The 25952-nt window shown below is 39.6% G+C and overlaps 1 protein-coding gene across 4 annotated transcripts in view; it reads left to right on the top strand.

The window, feature by feature from the left end:
- Positions 1 to 25952, top strand: part of LOC117339056 (carbohydrate sulfotransferase 15-like) — a 42709-nt gene that overhangs the window by 11721 nt on the left and 5036 nt on the right. For 3 of the 4 annotated variants that reach the window (XM_033900423.1, XM_033900422.1, XM_033900424.1), the window contains exons 2-6: positions 17200 to 17583; positions 17951 to 18269; positions 18659 to 18790; positions 20077 to 20233; positions 25219 to 25375. In XM_033900423.1, the coding sequence (XP_033756314.1) occupies positions 17254 to 17583; positions 17951 to 18269; positions 18659 to 18790; positions 20077 to 20233; positions 25219 to 25375 (1095 nt within the window). In that variant the 5' untranslated portion in view covers positions 17200 to 17253. Of the gene's footprint in view, positions 1 to 10880; positions 11032 to 17199; positions 17584 to 17950; positions 18270 to 18658; positions 18791 to 20076; positions 20234 to 25218; positions 25376 to 25952 lie in introns of those variants that run through there. The other variant, XM_033900425.1, reaches the window with a different exon arrangement.

Here is a 25952-nt window from a genome sequence, read left to right as displayed (position 1 = left end):
CGACTTTTTCAGTTTGCATTCCGCCTCACTTTGGTTCGTTTTTAACTGCATACCTGCATTTTACATTTACCGCTACATTGACCAATCACATACTTCATCTTGACCAGTAACGTCACCTGTCGCGTCATATCCGGGGCCAAAAGAATATTATACGGCTATGTCGAAAAACAAGAAAATCACGCAATTTGGGAGAGTCCTGAATTGTGCACATCACCGCGAATCCATCATCATCACCCCTCGGTCTAGATTCAAACATACAAGTGTACTATATGGATTCCTTTCATTGCTTTCCGTTGGAACTGTAATGCTTGTTAGGACACGGGTATTTCATCAATATTGCCTGGAAGTTGTCAAAGTAATTCCTTTCAAAATACAGCTACATGTATGTAACCACAATGACAGTTAAAGTCAAATGTCAACTGTACCATATGTAGCGTCAGGTGGTTATTGCGAAAATTACTCTTGGCTAAATGTCATGAGAAAGTGTTTCTGGTTCTCGTTACATAACTCACGGTCCAGATTGAGTTTCTTGGTTTTCACTGACTGTGCTGTGCGTGAGGTGTAAATATCTCCTTCCCCTCCCCTCACTGCGCCGAATCAGAATCCGAAGCCCAACACGTCAGCATGTCGGAGCGTGTGTTCGGCGATACTGATTTTAGGCTGGGATATACAGGAATTCATATAGGTCGTACATATACAGGTAGGTCGTACATATAGGCACCTGTTGTACAATGATACAGGTACGCCATACAGGTAGGCCGTGACCGTACACACAGGTACGGTACAAACTAGGTCGTAGAGGTAAGCCTAAGTCGTGCACAGGTACAGGTAGGTCGTACACAGATGCAGTGTAGGTCTTATACAGGTAGGCATATATCGTAAACAGATACAGGTAGGTCGTACAGGTAGGCTTAAGTCGTACTCGGATATAGGTATGTCGTATAGGCGTATAGGTTAATGGCAAAAGATCCTTAAAAGTAAGAAAGCTGGCAAAATATTTAATGTCTTATATGGTATGTACTCCGATACCAAATCTTGTGTGAGAAATGGAAATGATGTATCTCAAATGTTCACGTGTAACATCGGGTTAAAACAAGGAGAAACTTGTTCACCTTTTTTATTTGCCTTGTTCCTTAACGACCTTGAAACTTTTTTTGCTGAAAAAAATGTTGAATGTTTAGTTAAAATTGATGAGTTATGCCGTGACAATATTGGTATGTTTGTAAAAATGTTTGTTATTTTATATGCCGACGATACAGTTTTAATGTCGGAAACAGCAAAAGGTTTACAAACAATGTTAAATAAGTTCAACGAATACTGTCAAAAATGGAAGCTTACAGTTAATGCTAAGAAATCAAAAATTGTCATATTTTCTTAAAGAAGGACAAAGACAATGCATATTTTGTATTCTATAATCAGCAATTAGACATCCAAGACTCTTTTTCATACTAAGGGGTATTTTTCAATTATAATGGAAAGTTTACGACCGCTAAAAACCATTTATCTGATCAAACCAAAACAGCACTTTTTGCTGTGTATCGAAAAATAAGAAATATAAATCTACCAGTTGACCTACAATTTAAAGTATTCGATTCATTAGTTGCTCTAATTTAGTTATACTCGTGTGAAATATGGGGATATGAGAACGTAAGGTAGCACACTATAGTAGGACAGTCTGACCATGGGCGATTTTTTTTGTTAAGCAAATAACTCATGTATTATGATATGCATAAAAAAATGAAAAATAAATAAATGTACGCTATAATTGGTATATTCAGTATGAAGTAGTACATACAGGCTTCACATTTGTTAAAACAAAAATTAATAAATTGGTTCCGGATTTTAAATTTCCGGATTTTCCGAAAGTGTGTTTACACAGGAAATTTGGAAGCCCACAGAAAAGGTAAGATAGCAGGAAAACTTAATTTACAACATATGTCAAAACAAGATTAATTCTGTCTTTGAGATAGAGATATTTAATTTCAAAAAAAGGTTTCAGAAACAAAATGTGTAGAGAATTGTCTCATTTTGGGTCAAATATCACAATATTTTGCAATTTTTGAGCAATTTTTAAACTGTTACCATGGTATTCCCAGCTCTAAAACTCACAGAAAAAAAATAGGTTTACTTATCCTTCAGAGCTGTATTAAAATTGCAAATGCTGTACAGATTACAAATATATATACTTTATTAGAAGTAATATGTAGGGTTAACTGGCAATGTTCACATATATATATACAATGTATCTAAAACATCACGGTGCCATATTTTTCATAATTGGGCATTTTTACTATACACTGCTACCTAAGTCAACTTGAAAAAATACATTTTCAATTTTGCAAACGAATTCCTGGTTTAAGAAAAAAATACATCTAATTTTATGATATATGGTGAGACAGGAAGGTATCTAATTGTAGTTGATATTAAATTGAGAATAATTAAATTCTGGTATACTCTTATTAAAAGTGAAAATAAACTGTCTAGCCGTATGTACAAATTGATGTATTCTCTCCATGAATCTGGTCAAATTAAATTTAAATGGATTGATTATATTAAAGATATCTCGGACAATGTCGGAGTAAGTTTTGTGTGGATGCCACAGAAAATATGTTTACCTGATATCAATCACTTAAAAAAATAATTGCACAAACATTACACGATCAGTTCATTCAGACTTGGTTTGATCAGCTGGAAAACTCGTCACGAGGACAAACTTATAGTATATTAAAAGACAACTTTGGCATGGAAGATTACCTTAAACGATTAAACATATATAAAGGACAGGAAGGTACTTTGTAAATTTAGAACTTCCAACATAAAACTTCCGGTCGAAACAGGAAGATGGACAGGTATTCAACGACAAGACAGAATATGTCCACTATGTTACACGGGTATACGAGGAGATGAATTCCATCTTTTTTTTTTTTATTTATTTGTAATAATTATAACCTAATACAGTTAAGACGCAGATATATTCCTGCCTACTTTTACAAAAAAAAAAAAAAAAAAAAAAAAAAACAATTATTATAAAATGAAAGGAATGTTTACAATCTTTAATAAAAAAAAACTAAAAACTATGTAATATGTTATGATGACATCACAATGATTAGTGGTACATGTACTGTTTTCCTTCTTTGCATTCAGTATTTTCACCAGTTCTATCTATACATGTATAATATTTTAAATAATTCCAATATTGTAAGAAAACCACATGTATTAATATTGCCTGTCATGCTTGTAACATGAAAAAAATGGACCTCTTGTTACACACGCTGTGTGTCAGAGTGAATAAAGAAATCTTGAAATCGTACAGGCATGAGTCGTACGCAGATACAGGTAGGTCATACAGGTAGGCATGAGTCGTACTCAGATACAGGTAGGTCGTACAGGTAGGCATAGGTCGTACTCAGATACAGGTAGGTCGTACAGGTAGGCATGAGTAGTACTCAGATACAGGTAGGTCGTACAGGTAGGCATGAGTCGTACTCAGATACAGGTAGGTCGTACAGGTAGGCATGAGTCGTACTCAGATACAGGTAGGTCGTACAGATAGGCATAGGTGGTACTCAGATACAGGTAGGTCGTACAGGTAGGCATGAGTCGTACGCAGATACAGGTAGGTCGTAGAGTTAGGCCTAGGTCGTACATGTACTCAGATACAGGTAGGTCGTACAGGTAGGCATGAGTCGTACGCAGATACAGGTAGGTCGTAGAGTTAGGCCTAGGTCGTACATGTACTCAGTTACAAGTAGGTCGTACAGGTAGTCCTAGGTCGTACAAAAAACGTGAACAAATAGCATTTCAAAGTGATAATAACATTTAATTTCACAATATCTCTAATTAGTACTATCTATAACCAGTAAAATGTATGTTGGAAATCACCACGAACACTTTTACTTGGCTACAAATCGTATGTTTGTCATTAAAAGGGCGTACTTACACTGTACATTGAAGGGGCGTACTTACACTGTACATTGAAGGGGCGTACTGACACTGTACATTGAAGGGGCGTACTTACACTGTACATTGAAGGGGCGTACTTACACTGTACATTGAAGGGGCGTACTTACACTGTACATTGAAGGGGCGTACTTACACTGTACATTGAAGGGGCGTACTTACACTGTACATTGAAGGGGCGTACTTACACTGTACATTGAAGGGGCGTACTTACACTGTACATTGAAGGGGCGTACTTACACTGTACATTGAAGGGGCGTACTTACACTGTACAATGAAGGGGCGTACTTACACTGTACATTGAAGGGGCGTACTTACACTGTACATTGAAGGGGCGTACTTACACTGTACATTGAAGGGGCGTACTTACACTGTACATTGAAGAAACGATATGGAAGCACGTGCTCCTGATGCCATTATTTTTTTCTATTATACATGCACGAATTTCACAGAAGTATGCAAGTGTAATTAGTTCAAGTCGTATCGACTAAAATATGGACCGATGTTGTCATTATCATGTTGATTTAGTTGGCATGACAGCCATCCTGAAATATTGACCCACTCCGTCAGGTAGAATCTGTACAGGAATAAAGTCGTTTGTTGTCGCTATTTCGCTGTAATAATATACTTTTTGGTATATAGATGGTGGGTTGCAATTGGATATCCAGATGATTTCTTCTTTGACGATTGAACATTGGTATGACCAACATTTGTTATATTGTATGACCTAACGATTGAACATTTGTTATGACCAACATTTGTTATGGCCCGACGATTGAACATTTGTATGACCAACATTTGTTATGACCTAACTATTGACCATTGGTATGACCAATATTTGTTATGACCTAACTATTGACCATTTGTATGACTAACATTTGTTATATTGTATGACCTGACGATTGACCATTGGTATGACCAACATTTGTTATGACCTAACTATTGACCATTGGTATGACCAACATTTGTTATGACCTAACTATTGACCATTGGTATGACCAACATTTGTTATGACCTAACTATTGACCATTGGTATGACCAACATTTGTTATGACCTAACTATTGACCATTGGTATGACCAACATTTGTTATGACCTAACTATTGACCATTGGTATGACCAATATTTGTTATGACCTAACTATTGACCATTTGTATGACCAAAATTTGTTATATTGTATGACCTGACGATTGACCATTGGTATGACCAACATTTGTTATGACCTAACTATTGACCATTGGTATGACCAACATTTGTTATGACCTAACTATTGACCATTGGTATGACCAACATTTGTTATGACCTAACTACTGACCATTGGTATGACCAATATTTGCTATGATCCTACGTTTGAAAATGGTTATTATGGTTTGAAGAACTCAGCGTACATTGTTACATGTATACATACATTGTATATTGATTTCAGACACAACGCCGTCCTAACTCGTTGTCTGATGACCTAGTTAATCTAAAAATATTATAAATGTGAAAACATCTAAAACAAAGAAAGTTAGCGGATGTACTAGCCTGCTTGTACTACCACAGGAAGTATGAACAGCAGAGATATGAACAGAATGGATTTTCAACTTTAGTTCATGATTTTATCGGATTAACAAACTGACAAGAACCGGATGAGTATAAAACTAAACGGCGAACCACTACCATGTGATGCTATATATATATAATCATGCACGTGGATGGTGTATACTAGACCACAACACCTGAGGTGCCAGAAACAGACACGGTTTGTTGACGACGAGGCTTTGTTATCTTTCCACGAGGATGACGTCATGTTTCACCCTGAAGCATGCCCGGCCGTGAGAACTCTATCTGTACAATCAATCAGAAACTAAGCACACCGAATCACGTGCGACCTTGAATGCAAGTATTGACGGTAGATTTAGCACCTCCTATGAAATTTGATGAAAAATGCAAAATTCACATTTTCCTCTCGAAATTTACTGCCATGGAAACCACGTTCGTCATAGTACCTAAGTGGTGTGTATGTATTTGGTGTAGCTGGTGTCTCTCTCCATCGTCATCTGTCTGTAACCCTAGTCACTGATTATATGGAGCTATACACATTTCTTTCCCCAAGGAAAGTAAATTGTTTATTTGTGGCCGCTTCACCGCGTACGACTACGGTCATAAGGGTCACTCAATTGTTACTTCAGACTGGTCGTCAGCCCCAAAGGTTTTGTACAAAATTGCCGGGCTAGATATCTCCCTCTGGTTTGAAACTACCGTAAAGACCGAAATTATAAACATCAGTTTAATTCATGATTTCAATATTCAGAGACAGAGGGCAAGTCGCCATGTATTTTGTAAATGCTTTTCATTGGTAACACTCTCATAGAGCCATTTACAGTGTGTACCTTGGATATTCTAAATATCTAGTACTTGCCGACCTTACCACTGTCTGCCTCTCAAGTGTTAGTGCAGAGCGTCGATTTTAATGCTTTGTTGACTGGCTGTTGAAATATCAGGAAGATATATATATATATATCAACATCTGTCATCAATCTCGCGGTAATGAGGGCTGTACGGGACATACACTGTACGACCCCCTACATTGTACCCCGGCCCATCTGTTCACTCGCATCACATTGTGTCCTGCGTCGTGTAAAGTTCAGCTTACTTTCCAACATGTCCAAGATGTATATTAATCAACCGAGATACATAGAAAGATGTTTTATGCTGTATTCGTACACTCTAAGTTACCTGTCTTTATGTACAATACATGTGCATGTTATTGTCTTTTATTAAGAGAAAGAGAAGGTGGAAGTCAAAAATATAGTGACTTGTTGATTTCAATCCAATTTCCGATCCTCAGACAGTAAAATAGGCGGGCTGTGTTAATTGGCTACCCGTTAGCAGCTTTGCCTACCTAGTCCTAGAACCAGTTCCAAAGTGTTTTTTGTTTGTTAACAATTGCTCAGCCAAATTGTTATATAGCTTATCTCTTCCTGGTTTGAAACTTGAGTCTATAATCAGACATATCCTCGAGACCAAAACTCATAAAAGTCAACTTTATTTATTATTTTAATATTTAGTGACAGGGTACCATTCTATACCTTACGTTCCTACTTTTTCTAGTTCTGTTTTCTTTACCGGGATGTTACTACCCTTGATAATAAACAATATATAATATGGACCGAGGGTTGAGTATGTGTGCCAGGTCCCTGTGGACCGAGGTTTGAGTATGTGTGCCAGGTCCCTGTGGACCGAGGGTTGAGTATGTGTGCCAGGTCCCTGTGGACCGAGGGTTGAGTATGTGTGCCAGGTCCCTGTGGACCGAGGGTTGAGTATGTGTGCCAGGTCCCTGTGGACCGAGGGTTGAGTATATGTGCCAGGTCCCTGGGGACCGAGGGTTGAGTATGTGTGCCAGGTCCCTGTGGACCGAGGGTTGAGTATGTGTGCCAGGTCCCTGGGGTCCGAGGGTTGAGTATGTGTGCCAGGTCCCTGGGGTCGAGGGTTGAGTATGTGTGCCAGGTCCCTGTGGACCGAGGTTTGAGTATGTGTGCCAGGTCCCTGGGGTCCGAGGGTTGAGTATGTGTGCCAGGTCCCTGGGGTTTGTTACTACGTCGGAAAACATTGTACTTGATGAACCCAAAGCCACCAAGCCACGTGTCTTGTTTAGAAATCCTGTCTGGTGTTTGGGTTGTCTATTAAGTCCTGAGGAATGTCCCAGATAGCATGACTACGTTGGGCCAACGTTGGCATATGGTTGTACGGTTGGCCAATGGTCATTGGTCATACAACGTTGGCCCGACGTTGGCCCCCTGTTAGTACATTTCAGTGCTGAATTACCTAGGTTGGCCCAACATTGGCCCCCTGTTAGTACATTTCAGTGCTGAATTACCTAGGTTGGCCCAACATTGGCCCCCTGTTAGTACATTTCAGTGCTGAATTACCTAGGTTGGCCCAACATTGGCCCCCTGTTAGTACATTTCAGTGCTGAATTACCTAGGTTGGCCAAACATTGGCCCCCTGTTAGTACATTTCAGTGCTGAATTACCTAGGTTGGTCCAACATTGGCCCCCTGTTAGTACATTTCAGTGCTGAATTACCTAGGTTGGTCCAACATTGGCCCCCTGTTAGTACATTTCAGTGCTGAATTACCTAGGTTGGCCCAACATTGGCCCCCTGTTAGTACATTTCAGTGCTGAATTACCTAGGTTGGCCCAACATTGGCCCCCTGTTAGTACATTTCAGTGCTGAATTACCTAGGTTGGCCCAACATTGGCCCCCTGTTAGTACATTTCAGTGCTGAATTACATAGGTTGGCCCAACATTGGCCCCCTGTTAGTGCATTTCAGTGCTGAATTACCTAGGTTGGCCCAACATTGGCCCCCTGTTAGTACATTTCAGTGCTGAATTACCTAGGTTGGCCCAACATTGGCCCCCTGTTAGTACATTTCAGTGCTGAATTACCTAGGTTGGCCCAACATTGGCCCCCTGTTAGTACATTTCAGTGCTGAATTACCTAGGTTGGCCCAACATTGGCCCCCTGTTAGTACATTTCAGTGCTGAATTACCTAGGTTGGTCCAACATTGGCCCCCTGTTAGTACATTTCAGTGCTGAATTACCTAGGTTGGTCCAACATTGGCCCCCTGTTAGTACATTTCAGTGCTGAATTACCTAGGTTGGCCCAACATTGGCCCCCTGTTAGTACATTTCAGTGCTGAATTACCTAGGTTGGCCCAACATTGGCCCCCTGTTAGTACATTTCAGTGCTGAATTACCTAGGTTGGCCCAACGTTGGCCCCCTGTTAGTACATTTCAGTGCTGAATTACCTAGGTTGGCCCAACGTTGGCCCCCTGTTAGTACATTTCAGTGCTGAATTACCTAGGTTGGCCCAACGTTGGCCCCCTGTTAGTACATTTCAGTGCTGAATTACCTAGGTTGGCCCAACATTGGCCCCCTGTTAGTACATTTCAGTGCTGAATTACCTAGGTTGGCCCAACATTGACCCCCTGTTAGTACATTTCAGTGCTGAATTACCTAGGTTGGTCCAACATTGGCCCCCTGTTAGTACATTTCAGTGCTGAATTACCTAGGTTGGCCCAACATTGGCCCCCTGTTAGTACATTTCAGTGCTGAATTACCTAGGTTGGCCCAACATTGGCCCCCTGTTAGTACATTTCAGTGCTGAATTACCTAGGTTGGCCCAACATTGGCCCCCTGTTAGTACATTTCAGTGCTGAATTACCTAGGTTGGTCCAACATTGGCCCCCTGTTAGTACATTTCAGTGCTGAATTACCTAGGTTGGCCCAACATTGGCCCCCTGTTAGTGCATTTCAGTGCTGAATTACCTAGGTTGGCCCAACATTGACCCCCTGTTAGTACATTTCAGTGCTGAATTACCTAGGTTGGCCCAACATTGGCCCCCTGTTAGTACATTTCAGTGCTGAATTACCTAGGTTGGTCCAACATTGGCCCCCTGTTAGTACATTTCAGTGCTGAATTACCTAGGTTGGTCCAACATTGGCCCCCTGTTAGTACATTTCAGTGCTGAATTACCTAGGTTGGTCCAACATTGGCCCCCTGTTAGTACATTTCAGTGCTGAATTACCTAGGTTGGCCCAACATTGGCCCCCTGTTAGTACATTTCAGTGCTGAATTACCTAGGTTGGCCCAACATTGGCCCCCTGTTAGTACATTTCAGTGTGAATTACCTAGGTTGGCCCAACGTTGGCCCCCTGTTAGTACATTTCAGTGCTGAATTACCTAGGTTGGCCCAACGTTGGCCCCCTGTTAGTACATTTCAGTGCTGAATTACCTAGGTTGGCCCAACATTGGCCCCCTGTTAGTGCATTTCAGTGCTGATTTACCTAGGTTGGCCCAACATTGGCCCCCTGTTAGTGCATTTCAGTGCTGAATTACCTAGGTTGGCCCAACATTGACCCCCTGTTAGTACATTTCAGTGCTGAATTACCTAGGTTGGCCCAACATTGGCCCCCTGTTAGTACATTTCAGTGCTGAATTACCTAGGTTGGTCCAACATTGGCCCCCTGTTAGTACATTTCAGTGCTGAATTACCTAGGTTGGTCCAACATTGGCCCCCTGTTAGTACATTTCAGTGCTGAATTACCTAGGTTGGTCCAACGTTGGCCCCCTGTTAGTACATTTCAGTGCTGAATTACCTAGGTTGGCCCAACATTGGCCCCCTGTTAGTACATTTCAGTGCTGAATTACCTAGGTTGGCCCAACATTGGCCCCCTGTTAGTACATTTCAGTGCTGAATTACCTAGGTTGGTCCAACGTTGGCCCCCTGTTAGTACATTTCAGTGCTGAATTACCTACGTTGGCCCAACATTGGCCCCCTGTTAGTACATTTCAGTGCTGAATTACCTAGGTTGGCCCAACATTGGCCCCCTGTTAGTACATTTCAGTGCTGAATTACCTAGGTTGGCCCAACATTGGCCCCCTGTTAGTACATTTCAGTGCTGAATTACCTAGGTTGGCCCAACATTGGCCCCCTGTTAGTACATTTCAGTGCTGAATTACCTAGGTTGGTCCAACGTGGGTCCTACGTTGACCCGATGTTGTAAGCCCAAGCAGGTTTACAACAAATTCAAACAAAAGTGATTATCTGTAATCAAAGTTGATTTATATATTATCAATCATTTGTAAAAATACACTTCATAAGATTTTTTAATAGTGATTTTTTTTTTTCAAAATCACTATATAATAAAATGTATTGTTTGCGTGAGAATAACTAATCATAAATTAAAGTCTTTTATACTGTAGTAAAACAGGAACAAGGACATAAATGTTTTGGTAAATATTTTAGTGGCCGGTTTAAGGATGCCATTTTCTATGCATGTTTACTGCCCTCAACTGGGTCAGTGCTTCTCACAGCAAGGGTCGGACCAGTTTCCTTGGTAACCGTGACCTCTGATACTAGGGATGGTCAAGCTGCCTGCAGATGTTACATTCTTACCAGGGACCTTGTCCGAGCTGTTCAACTGGTTGTACACAGTACACGTGCTATTTCGACTTACACAGAAGATATTTGGATTAATCACGAAGAAGAAAGAGAGCATTTCTTTGATCAAAAGACAATGTAAGTAGGCTATATGATTTGCTTAATTATATGTTTCAATTCCTGAAGTAATTTTAGTTTATTAATTAATTCCACAAGACCACCTGCCGTACGTACACTACCGTACGTACACTTTTGCTTGCTAGATATCGGGGTCATAAAGTTTTCAGAATTTATTTTTCATTTCTTACACACACACACATATATACTAAGTATATTTATCTACAATGTTCAATGTCAGATCGTTTGTAATTCCCTTGTTTCTTGATAAAGGGCAGATTGCCTCGAAAATACTTGTCTGTACTGTCGTTATTACTACTTGACAAATTTCATATACAGTATATATATAATCTATATATAATAATGTAAATTACTTTAATGTCATAATGCCATAACTACCGAAATGTCCAGGTTAGCGATTCAGGCCATCTGTGCCGCTTGATTTTTACATTCTGTGTTGATTTGATATATTGTTTATTTATTCCAACAGCTACAGTAAGGAAGAACCATATCAGTCCTGTTCGGAATTGGCACTAAGCACAGCATTGATAGTTGCAGTAGCTCTCTCCTTTTCCTGCCACCATCGCGATCACAAGCAAATCTGAACCAATCTTTTGCAATTGCTGCAATTTCCGAATCTGTTGCTGTGGCACACAGGCGGGACATATAACTAAAATTAACATCTGATAATCATTTATCAGTTTTGACTCTTTATAATGATACATAACGTACTGTATTCAAAACTGTTGATTGTATAAGAGAATAATGTACATTTACTCACTGTATTGTCATCATATACAAATAAATTGTAAAGCACTTGCCAATATGACAACTGATTAATTTTTATGTTGCCAGCATTACACATAAGAATCACTTTATCTACTGTTTGTTACGTTGGGCCAATGTTGGGCCTATGAAGGTGAAACCAATAGTTGGAAATACACACTTGAAACCAACGATGGGCCAACGTTGGCTATCTGACATACAATGTTGGTCCAACAATGGGCCAACATTGGCTATCTGACATACAATGTTGGTCCATGCAACGATGGGCCAACGATGGGCCGATGAGCAAAATTACATTGGGCCAATGTAGTTTGCCAACATTGGCCCTACGTAGTCAACATCTGTGGGCCAACGTTGGCCCAACGTAGTCATGCTATCTGGGGTGGAGTCTGTCTGTTAAATGACGCTCGTACTAAGAGTTTGTATGTATGTACATGTATGTAAGACTGGGTGGTGATCCTTGTGTGTTTAACGACAAATTGTTAATATTTTCATTGTAATTGTTGATAGTACATGTATGTCGGAGAAGAATTTCATTGATTTCCCGCGGGTAAAACCTTAAATGAACATCACGGTAGACCAATTTTTATTTTGTATTTTTAGCTCACCGGTTACGAGTAACCGAGAGCTAATGCTGTCACCCCGGCGTCCGCGTCGGCGTCGGTGTCGGCGTCCGCGTCGGCGTCCCACCCCAAAACTTTAAAGTTTTTGGAGTAAGTTTTTGGAGTAAGTTTTTGGAGTTAAGTTTTCGGAAAGCTTGTAAGTCCAAAAGTATACTCCTCATGCCCTTCTAAGTTGGTTTATACATTCATTAGAGGTCTAGGAGTGATGTTATGGCAAAATCATGCAGAATAAAAATGTGTTTTTTTTTCGCATTTTACCATTTTGTGGACTTAACTTTTTTGGCACCAAAACCCACTTTAAAGTTTTTGGAGTAAGTTTTTGGAAAGCTTGTAAGTCCAAAAGTATACACCTCATGCCCTTCTAATTCGGTTTATACATTAATTAGAGGTCTATTAGTGATGTTTTGGCAAAATCATGCAGAAAAAAATTGTGATTTTTTCGCATTTCACCATTTTGTGGACTTAATTTTTTTGGCACCAAAACTCACTTTAAAGTTTTGGGGGCGAGTCCTAAGTATACACCTATCACCCTTCTAATTTGGTTTATACATTCATTAGAGACCCAGGAGTGATGCTGTGGCAAATCATGCAGAAAAAATTGGTATTTTGGCATTTTACCATTTAGTGGACTTACTTTTTTTGACACAAAAACTCACTTTAAAGATTTTGGGTGTTAATTTTGAAAAGCTTGTAAGTCCACATCTTTCTTATTTGGTTTATATATCCATTAGAGGTCCAGGAGCGATATTATGTGACATACAATTTCAAAATGACATGCTTATACATACATAAAAAATGAATGTATAGTGTGATTGCTGCCGCCGGTGAGCTTTCGCAATCATTGATTGCACTTGTATTTTCATATTATTGGGTATATCTTTAAAAAATATAACCTTATGAACAATAACCATTCGAATTTGATGATATATGTACATGTAAATAAAAGAACATCAATTATTAATTATAAAAAGGTTATTAAAATTCGTTGATCAACAGTCTGGATATGTAAATTTTGTGACATTCACGATAAAACGCATGCGCACAACAAACTAAAATACATGAAAACAAAAATGGCTTCCAACGTGAATCGACTGCTGTTGAAAACGATAACAGCTTCCGCAATTAAGAGAATAATGGCCAAATGGGTCAAAGACAATCCTAGAATTACACCGGGGAAGCAGTACAATATATTGGAACAGTTCAAACTAAAAACAATGACTGCAGTTATACGGACGCTGCTCGTATTCTGCTTGATTGCTGGATAGTAGGCGATAACAAACTCTGTGATATTTATACAAACTCGGTAATACTTATACAAACTCGCTAATATTTATAAAATCTGTACCAGTACACCGCTACTGTCACTATACTATATGTACAGTGTTTACACTTATATACACATAAATATATGCGCCGGAATATATACAGAACGTGTTATTTAACATTTAAACCACTGTATGATATCGTTATCCAACTAACCCAGATGGAATATTTCGACTTGTAAGCTATCGTGTCCGTTTGTGTTCACAAATGAAAATGCCTCGATTTCAAAACAGTCACGTGATGATTTCAAAATAATTTCCGCGCTAAATTTAGAGGGGGATTCCAAACTAAATCGAGTGGTCAAGCTGGACATAGGGATCGACTGTGGACATTGGGATAGCACAGAAACATAACTGGAAAGGAACAAAACACTCACATTCAATGAAAATAACAACGTTTTTACCGTGATGTCCCTATAATTGACGGGCGAAGATGTAACCATGAAATCCACACATTTGTTCAACACCAAAAATCATAGCCTTCCTTCAGTTTTAATGTTGGAAGCTTTATAATCTGTAAATGGAACTGGATTGTTTTTCACCGCGTTGACGTTAAATTCCACCAAGTCAGTATGACGTATCATTACCTTATATAACTCATTCTAACACGATTCGTTCGCAACGCGTGTTTTGATTGGTTGCGAACCGACTTCTAATCTGCGATAGAACCATGATCTATCGTGTTAAGCCACGCCCCGTTTCTAATCAAAACAATATGGCGTCAAGTTCGACTCGTAGCGAAATTCATCACTCTGCACCATTTATGATTGATGACCCGTGATATTGGAATCGAAAGTGAAGAAATCGAATAGAATGAATTAACTTAATAAATTTAACAAAAATCGTTAACATCATTCTTACCGTCATGTATTGATTGAAACGTTCATTTCGTCCGTGTGTAAGCATCTAAGGTCAAGTAAAATCCGAAATGAAATGGAACAAGTGCACACAACTTCACATAACGGTTGAGCCTGTAGAAACACATCAACCCTGACTTTGTTAAAATGCACATGTCGTTAAGCATACTGCGTAAATCCAAATATGTCTTTAAATCTTCGGAAACAGGACTTTCACAACAATCCAAATTCCCCGCTTCGTTAACATACAGACCGAGCTCTCGCCAGTATGGGCGTGGCCAATTGACCGACTTTGATAGCTTCTCTCTGATTGGTCAATCCGCCACAGTATGACACGTCACTAACGGAGGTCACAGAGTACTTAACAGCGTACTTGTAGCGCTGTAAAACAATGTTTCTAAATATATGCGATAGTAAACGTGTTAGAATGGGGATAGTACGTTGTTTTTCGTGGCTATACTGGCGATTAGAACATGAAATTTGGTTTAAACTCTCGACCTATCGGTCTCGAGTTCAAACCAAATTTCATGTTCTAATCGCCAGTATAGCCACTCAAAACAACGTACTATCCCCTAATTCTAACACGATTCGTTTGCAACGCGTGTTTTGATTGGTTGCGAACCGACTTCTAATCTGCGATAGAACCATGACCTATCGTGTTAAGCCACGCTCCGTTTCTAATCAAAACAATATGGCGTCAAGTTCGACTCGTAGCGAAATTCAACACTCTGCACCATTTATGATTGATGACCCGTGATATTGGAATCGAAAGTGAAGAAATCGATTAGAATGAATTAACTAAGTAAATTTAACAAAAATCGTTAACATCATTCTTACCGTCATTTATTGATTGAAACGTTCATTTCGTCCGTGTGTAAGCATCTGAGGTCAAGTAAAATCCGAAATGAAATGGAACAAGTGCACACAACTTCACATAACGGTTGAGCCTGTAGAAACACATCCTCTCTGACTTTGTTAAAATGCACATGTCGTTAAGCATACTGCGTAAATCCAAATATGTCTTTAAATCTTCGGAAACAGGACTTTCACAACAATCCAAATACCCCGCTTCGTTAACATACAGACCGAGCTCTGGCCAGTATGGGCGTGGCCAATTGACCGACTTTGATAGCTTCTCTCTGATTGGTCAATCCGCCACAGTATGACACGTCACTAACGGAGGTCACAGAGTACTTAGGTAGCAGTGTACAGTAAAAATGCCAAATTCTGAAAAATATGGCACATGTTTTAGATATGTAAACATTGCCAGTTAACCTTACATATAACCTCTAATAAAGTATATATATTTGAAATCTGTACAACATTTGCAATTTTAATAGAGCTCTGAAGGATAAGTAAACTGATATTTTCTGTGATTTTTAGAGCTGTGAATACCATGGTAACAGCTTAAAAAATTCTCAAAAATTACAAAATATTATGATATTTGACCCAAAATGGCACAATTCTCTACACAATTTTTTTTCTGAAACCTGTTTAAAATTAAATATCTCTATCCCAAAGACAGAATTAATCTTGTTTGGACATATGTTGTAAATTAAGTTTTTCCGCTATCTTACCTTTTCTGTGGGCTTCCATTTTGCGCTGTAGGCGAAACTAAATTTCCTGTGTAAACACACGTTCGGAAAATCCGGATATTTAAAATCCGGAACCAATTTATTGATTTTTGTTTTAATAAATGTGAAGCCTGTATGTACTACTTCATACTGAATATACCAATTATAGTGTACATTTATTTTTACATTTCTTATGCATATCATAATACAGGAGTTATTTGCTTAACAAAAAAATTGCCCATGGCCAGGCTGTCTTACTGTGGTGTGCTACCTTAACAGCGTACTTGTAGCACTGTAAAACAATGTTTCTAAATATATGCGATAGCAAACGTGTTAGAATGGGGATAGTACGTTGTTTTTCGTGGCTATACTGGCGATTAGAACATGAAATTTGGTTTAAACTCTCGACCTATCGGTCTCGAGTTCAAACCAAATTTCATGTTCTAATCGCCAGTATAGCCACTCAAAACAACTTGCTATCCCCTAAATATGACAATCCGGATTATCTTTGATTGGTTTATGATTTCATTGTGATTTCTTTTGACCGACTAATCCAACCGCTAGCTGACCCAACTATCTGGCCATCATCATATTGAACCCATATAGAAATATGGAAATGGAAACAAATTAAGTATAGCGCGTAAATTAAACTATTTTTTAAATGAATCAAGTGTATCATTACAGAGAAGTTGATGGAATTTCTTAACATTGTAATTTTTCAGGTTCGATTTGTTTACCCCTTGGCCAAATTTCGACGGTTTGACTGTTGGGGAAACTTGTTTATATAAATCGCTATGTAAGTCTTGTGAACGCAATCCCCTTCAAGGAAGATCATGGGAGGTACTTTTGTATTAAATGTGCATGAAGTATAAAAGTTTTTACTATATTTTCCGCATCGCTGTATATGATTGAGTTGTGCCATTTCATAGCTGAATTTGATATTGGCAAAGGGATATTTCGAGAAATGCAAGATTATGTTTTAAATTAACCGTTTCAGTTAAAATCTTTTTCCATTTGTATGTTTTAGGTGAAATGTGAGATGTTGTTCTGAGAGGTTTGGGATTAATGAGGATTCCAGAATATGGTCCATGGCCTCAAACGATTTCTCCGGAGTTTCATTTTAACGAAATGGAAGCCAAGGTGCCGAATGAAGACTCCTGCGCTTTACTTACTGTTTGTCTCGGTTGCTATGGTGATGTTTTACATGATGATTTTAGCACTACCCAGATACAACCGCCATGTAGCGACATCAAAATCAACCGTTCATCGCAGATATGCTGTACACACTATGTATGGAAACGGCGACGGAAGTGGACTGACATACGGGTTCTTCAACAGAAGTGCTGAGAATTATGGGAATTTTACGCAATCATCTATTTGGGTCAATCCGGACCTGGACCTTCTACACATAGTGAGTACATGTAAATGTATCTAACATAAATATGAATTAAAGAATGTACAGTGTTACCCACGTTCGTCCTGGCCCGATAACTATCTAGAACAACGGCATCTCGAAGGTGGTGCTTCAAGGCAAAGGTCACAGTGACTATCAATTATACAATAGGGAATTTTAAATATAGTCAGAGATATCCCTCTAAGGACTTAATTTCTGACGGAAAATGATAATTCGTGAATGAAATCGTGTTTGAGGGTGTTGTCATTGCAGTTTCAATTTGTCAAACAATACTTCTAAGTTATATTTGATCGGAAACATTCATGTTTTCTACAGCTAATATAATATCTTATATGAACTTCATATATATATTCTCTTTTTTCAGGAAAAACCAAATGTTTTACCAAATTTTAAAAATCCATGTTGGTACGAACGTTTATATGGATCCGATGTTTACAAAAACAATAAATACTTAGTGGTGTCTCGCTCGGCACGGCACAAGTCATTGGAACTAATCAGTGAATGGTCCAAACGTTTATTAGCCAATCGCAATACAGCTCAACGTTTACGCTGTTTACCATACTTCCAAGTGATTGGCCAGCCGAAGTGTGGCAGCACAGATCTCTTCTGGCGAATCATGAGACACAAGGACGTGTTTTCCCCTCCAATCAAGGAGCTTCATTGGTGGAGCAGGAACAGGCAGGGTGAGTCAGATAATTCTCCTGATGACGTCATAGCATCTCCTGATCACGTCATAGCATCTCCTGATGACGCCGCTATGGTGGTTGCTAATGATCTGCAAACCCCGAATAACATACAAGGCGTACCATTAAAATGTATAGTTGAATGTACTCATTAGTTTTTGCCAACTCACAAAAATAAATAATAGACAAGGACGAGATAATGTAGATGATTATGCTTTCCAATTGCACCACATTAACGGAACAGATGATTTGCTGTACGACTCTAGATAGCACTATACCTATGACAGTAGACATACATCATCTATTTGTAAGCGGGGAGATACTATACCTGTAGGAATTCATACATACCCCCGCATCTATATAAAACTGTATCTTGTCTTTTGTTGCAGGCAAGAACGTCAACTTTACTGATATCATTCCATTGCCACAATATGTTGACATGTTTGACCAGGCGGCACTACAGATTGAGAAGTCACCGGATATAGATGATCAGGAGATGAAATATTACAGTAAAATATTAGGTAATTTATGTAGGTGACTTAAAGGTAATTTATGTAGGTGACTTAAAATAGGTGACTTAAAGGTAATTTATATAGGTGACTTAAAGGTAATTTATATAGGTGACTTAAAGGTAATTTATATAGGTGACTAAAGGTAATTTATATAGGTGACTTAAAGGTAATTTATATAGGTGACTTAAAGGTAATTTATATAGGTGACTTACAGGTAATTTATATAGGTGACTTAAAGGTAATTTATATAGGTGACTTAAAGGTAATTTATATAAATTGTAGGTGACTTAAAGGTAATTTATATAGGTGACTTGAAGGTAATTTATATAGGCAATTTATGCATACACATGTAGGTAATCTGTATAGGTTACTTATATAGGTAATTTATACTTATATAGGTTACTTATAACACGTGATCTGTTACCAAGTAAAGACTTTGTTTATTAGATTAAAGACTTGAAAAATAATATTTCCTCTTCTAAATCAATGACTATATAACACGGTGTATGAGATTCAGTTAGTTCGGTCGACATTTATTATATATAACAAGTTATTACTTATATCTCTGTACGTACCAGGTTACTCAGGTAAGGTTTCTCCTTGAGGAAGAGAGTGGAGAAGTAGTAGGGCCGTCATACTGATCTCATTAAACACCTGTGTGTGATTTAACACCTGTGTGTGATAGGACGTTTGTTCACTGATTACTTACCTGGTGGCTATCGCCGTCTCGGTTTTCATTTAGAGAACATGTCATTATATAAAATTGAACTAGATTTGCCTGATTGGCGTTGACAATGAAACAGAAGACGGTCACCATTCCGGACTACCTGGGAGTTATTCTCCTTATACTTGTAGAGTCTCTGTGTAAATATCCTGTTTTATATTTTGTTTCAGAATTGCGGTTTCATTTAAAAGTCGGTATTCTTTCGTTTCAAACTTTACATAATGTTAGCTGTTATTTATTTTCTGTAAAGTTGTTATACAGCATGCAAGGTCTCGCTGTTGTTTCTCAAAATGAAGGGGTTTAACTATCAGTGACAACCAGATTGGAAACTACTAATTATGAGTTTCGGTTTGTATTGTCGTCGATGAAACAGAAGACACCTGCCCTCCGGACTACCTTGTCTTATTCTCATTGTACTCTTTCAGGACGCTTCAGGCAAATCTAATTTTTGTGTTCGTATTTCGTCATCTTTTATCATTTTTGAGTTAGAATTACGATTTCGTTATTACTTGTACACAGCACATCGGTATTCTCTGATGCTTATATTTCAAAACAAATGTTTTGTTTCCAGGCGAGGCGAGCGTATCGACGTTTTGGGAGAATGACGATTGGTTCCACTATCCAGAGAACGCGTACCATGACGATCCCGTCTACACCAACGCCGACTATATCAAGAAACTCCTTCCCGACAGCAAACTCATCCTCCTCCTACGAAATCCCATTGACAGGTGCGTATATTATATCTATAGATCTGATAGGTCTGCGACCTCACATATTCAAGTAATACAATACTCGCTTTATTGATATGGGGTTTGAATCGTTCGATTCTCAACATCTGACAAAGGTACCACAACTGAACAGCTGACAAAGGTACCACCACTGAACATCTGACAAAGGTACCACAACTGAACATCTGACAAAGGTACCACCACTGAACATCTGACAACGGTACCACCACTGAACATCTGACAAAGGTACAACCGACGAACATCTGACAAAGTTACCACCACTGAACAGCTGACAAAGGCACCACCACTGAACATCTGACAAAGGTACCACCACTGAACATCTGACAAAGGTACCACCACTGAACATCTGACAAAGGCACCACAACTGAACAGCTGACAAAGGTACCACAACTGAACAGCTGACAAAGGTACCACAACTTAACATCTGAAAAAGGTACCACAACTTAACATCTGACAAAGGCACCACCACTGAACATCTGACAAAGGTACCACAACTTAACATCTGACAAAGGTACCACCACTGAACAGCAGACAAAGGTACCACCACTGAACATCTGACAAAGGTACCACCACTGAACAGCTGACAAAGGTACCACCACTGAACAGCTGACAAAGGTACCACCACTGAACATCTGACAACGGTACTACCACTGAACATCTGACAAAGGTACCACCACTGAACATCTGACAAAGGTACCACCACTGAACATCTGACAAAGGTACCACAACTGAACAGCTGACAAAGGTACCACAACTGAACAGCTGACAAAGGTACCACCACTGAACATCTGATAAAGGTACCACAACTTAACATCTGACAAAGGCACCACCACTGAACATCTGACAAAGGTACCACCACTGAACATCTGACAAAGGTACCACAACTTAACATCTGACAAAGGTACCACCACTGAACAGCTGACAAAGGTACCACCACTGAACAGCTGACAAAGGTACCACCACTGAACAGCTGACAAAGGTACCACCACTGAACAGCTGACAAAGGTACCGCCACTGAACATCTGACAAAGGTACCACAACTTAACATCTGACAAAGGCACCACCACTGAACATCTGACAAAGGTACCACCACTGAACAGCAGACAAAGGTACCACCACTGAACAGCTGACAAAGGTACCACCACTGAACAGCTGACAAAGGTACCACCACTGAACATCTGACGAAGGTACCACAACTTAACATCTGACAAAGGTACCACCACTGAACAGTTGACAAAGGTACCACCACTGAACATCTGACAAAGGTACCACCACTGAACATCTGACAAAGGTACCACCACTGAACATCTGACAAAGGTACCACCACTGAACATCTGACAAAGGTACCATCACTGAACATCTGATAAAGGTACAACCATTGAACATCTGACAAAAGTACCACCACTTAACATCTGACAAAGGTACCATAACTGAACATCTGGCAAAAGTACCACCACTGAACATCTGACAAAGGTACCACCACTGAACATCTGACAAAGGTACCACCACTGAACAGCTGACAAAAGTACCACGCTGATCAGCTGACAATCGTACGACTTCCGTCTGGTGATACTTGGACCTATCGGTTGTAATAAGATACAACTTATGGAGCCTGGTGACGGCTGCCTATCGTATGTTAACTGTATATATGATGCATGGTATCCACAAGGTTATCAGTGACATTTCGGCTCTGTCATACCCATTATGTAAATGAAATATGGTTTAATAAATCGTGTTTGTTACCTCACAGAACAGTGAAATATAGGAGGTCGGATTTTTCAGATATCTTTGAAATAACTTTTATTGTCTGGATAATACGTTTTATAAGCTGCTTTACGATAAAGAATCGGTCTCGACAGATATACGGCTATACACGTCAGGCGTAACAGTCAGAAAGCTCTGAAAACAACACGCAGTTGCATTCTGTTGGCACATCGTAAAGTCATCAGCCAAGACGCCAAGCATAACAACACCTGACAAGAGCGGCATGTTTTGTCTGGCGTAAGTCTGCGATTATCATGTGGGTTCTCATGTCGGGAAAGTTTACACAAGACCTCACCGTCAAAACCTTTCACATCGCCCCCTCAACCACATGTTAAAATGGAGCTTTGTCATGACATTTACTACCAGTTTCGTCTGGGCCATGTTTATTTTTTGTTTGGTAAAACATTTTTGAACATATACCTTTGTTAAGTTCTACAAAGAGGTACATGATCATTCTCAGATTAACTGAGTGCTTCTCTCCTAAATTCCCCAGCAGCCTTTGTAATCCGTATTGTGCTTAATTCGATTAGAAAGCGATCTTCGGAGCGATATGCTACATCTGCTTCAGTTTTATGTCCAGTGTGTGTGTGAGGGTAAGACGACGTAGATGGACAGTTATTGTCACCCAGTTCCTTTGATAATTATAAACAACACATCAAGATGGAGCCAGATTGATAACCTTGACTAATTTGTTTTGTATTACCTGAACTTTTAAGTAAGGCATATTTAAGTGTGCTTTAGAGTGATGTTTGAGAACACAGATGACTCCAGTTTCGATTGTCACATAATAATTTGAGGTAACAATTTGTCAGTATAATGTGGCCGAGTGGGGTGTCCTGCTGGGTGTCAGTATAATGTGACAGTGTGGGATGTCCTGCTGGGTGTCAGTATAATGTGACCGGGTGGGGTGTCCTGCTGGGTGTCAGTATAATGTGACAGTGTGGGGTTTCCTGCTGGGTGTCAGTATAATGTGACCGGGTGGGGTGTCCTGCTGGGTGTCTTCCGCATTTTGCGTCAGCGAGGTAAAAATGTAGCCTTCCTGGACACTGAAAAAACCGCAAATCTCCAGATGCCATTTTTGAAATCCGCTCCAGATCATATAAAACAGTTATCTGAGGTATTGCTCCTGTTTTAGATTAGGACAGATCCCTGTTTGGCATTATCACCGGGAACTACTCATGTTGTTGGTCAATGGTGATTAGTTTATGATCAGTGGTCAGTGATGTTCGACAGCATCATCAGTGGTCAGTGATGTCCGGTACCATCATCAGTGGTCAGTGATGTCCGGTACCATCATCAATGGTCAGTGATGTCCGGTACCATCATCAGTGGTCAGTGATGTCCGGTACCATCATCAGTGGTCAGTGATGTTCGGTACCATCATCAGTGGTCAGTGATGTCCGGTACCATCATCAGTGGTCAGTGTTGTCCGGTACCATCATCAGTGGTCAGTGATATCCGGTACCATCATCAGTGGTCAGTGATGTCCGGTCCCATCATCAGTGGTCAGTGATGTCCGGTACCATCATCAGTGGTCAGTGATTTTCGGTCCCATCATCAGTGGTTAGTGATGTCCGGTACCATCATCAGTGGTCAGTGATGTCCGGTCCCATCATCAGTGGTCAGTGATGTCTGGTACCATCATCAGTGATCAGTAACGTCCGGTACCATCATCAGTGGTCAGTGATGTTCGGTGCCATCATCAGTGGTCAGTGATGTTCGGTACCATCATCAGTGGTCACCGTCCACTTTTGTCACATCAGTTGTCGCCATGTAACCCATGTCATTATCGTTATTCGCCCTCAGTTGTGCCTTGACTATACGTCATCAGTGTTTAGTCTATAACTAATGCAAAACTAAATAAATATTAACTTAAAATCCAGTGTTCCTTGCGTGTGGACTAATTTCCTTTATTTTACAATAACTATGTAATGTTTTCGTTATTAGATCGCAGACAAATTACAGAAATCATTGGCGTTTTAACATGTGCCCGTCACTGAGAGCATTTTGTTATTGCAAACGAGTTTAAAGTGTTCGGATCTCGTAACAAAACAGAAAATATAGCGTTCTGATCATATAAACACGTACATCAGGAATTAGAATGCTCCATCCTAACTTAGGACAGGAAGTAGAATGATTGAGTACCTGTGATGAACATCGTGCTACGTTGTATCGTATTCCGCCATTCTAATTTGATAATAATCCACTGTCTGGTCTTTAGGCTGACGGGTTTCCGGTAAACTGTGATACTATCAATACACTTTCCTTGTCATGTTTGCCTTCAAATTGGAAAGCAAGGATGCATTTGATTTAATGTACCTGCAACTCTTACAGAAGAAAGAAATCTTTCGAAAAAAATACGTTAAAAACAAATACAGCATTACCTGGCATGGAATCGCATGCGAAATCAAAATGACGTCACTATCTACACTGCTTAACTGAGTTGGCAACTCTTTTCACGTTGTTGTTTTACAGTAACAGGCACTTCAAGCTATAAAGACGTAATTGTTTTTGAGGATATACTGGTATTTTGACAAAAATGCATTATGAACTTGCAAATCGTTTGAAAATTTGAAGAAAATATTAAAAACACAAGAGCAGAGCCTTATAATGGCTCCTTGTGAAATTGCGTCTGTTTCTGTTATTTCTTTCACGGATTAATTTACGTAATATGGGTTTATCATAATAACACTTGAGGCATGATTAGGCCACGCGCACCCTACAGCGGTCTTACCGTGTACACGTGTGGACCACCGCCGTGTGTAATGTAGGTACATATGAATGTAGATTATATAATACAATGAAGCGTCAGTTACCAGCACGTTTTGAAATGTATACTGTTATGATTAATATAAACTAAGCATTGGAGCGTGTTAAACCCGACAGCATATGGCCCCTACTACAACTGTACACGCTGTATTGGTATTAGTTATAGGGTCACTACCGTGTTATCATTTAGCACACCTACTATTTTTATGTTAATTGCAACTGTAAAATGTTTAATGGGATTGAACACAATATGACAGGGCACTTCAGAACATCGTGTATGTTTTATATAAGGGTTATTTATAGAGTGTTAATGTATACCTTGGAGGATGGAGTCTGTATTTGTGTTTTATTTCAGATTGTTTTCCGATAACCTGTATTTGTGTTTTATTTCAGATTGTTTTCGAATAACCTGTATTTGTGTTTTATTTCAGATTGTTTTCCGATTACCTGTATTTCAATATGGGGAAAAAATCATCAGAGGCGTTCCACCAGAGGATGTTAAATGGAATAACTGTATACAGAAACTGTACAGAAACTCATAGTATGCGTCACTGTGTTTACAACAGGGCCGTGGCTCTCCATTCCGCGGTAAGTACCAACACTGTCGTGTACACCAGGATTGTGACTCTCCATTCCGCGGTAAGTACCAACAATGTCGTGTACACCAGGATTGTGACTCTCCACTCCGCGGTAAGTACCAACAATGTCGTGTACACCAGGATTGTGACTCTCCATTCCGCGGTAAGTACCAACAATGTCGTGTACACCAGGATTGTGACTCTCCATTCCGCGGTAAGTACCAACAATGTCGTGTACACCAGGATTGTGACTCTCCATTCCGCGGTAAGTACCAACAATGTCGTGTACACCATAATTGTGACTCTCCACTCCGCGGTAAGTACCAACAATGTCGTGTACACCAGGATTGTGACTCTCCATTCCGTGGTAAGTACCAACAATGTCGTGTACACCAGGATTGTGACTCTCCACTCCGCGGTAAGTACTAACAATGTCGTGTACACCAGGATTGTGACTCTCCATTCCGCGATAAGTACCAACAATGTCGTGTACACCAGGATTGTGGCGCTCCATTCCGCGGTAAGTACCAACAATGTCGTGTACACCAGGATTGTGACTCTCCACTCCGCGATAAGTACCAACAATG

This window comes from Pecten maximus, chromosome 12, assembly GCF_902652985.1.
Source record: "Pecten maximus chromosome 12, xPecMax1.1, whole genome shotgun sequence".
Lineage (NCBI taxonomy): Eukaryota > Metazoa > Mollusca > Bivalvia > Pectinida > Pectinidae > Pecten > Pecten maximus.
Note: the sequence above shows the minus strand (reverse complement) of the source record. Positions and strands in the feature narration are given on the sequence as shown.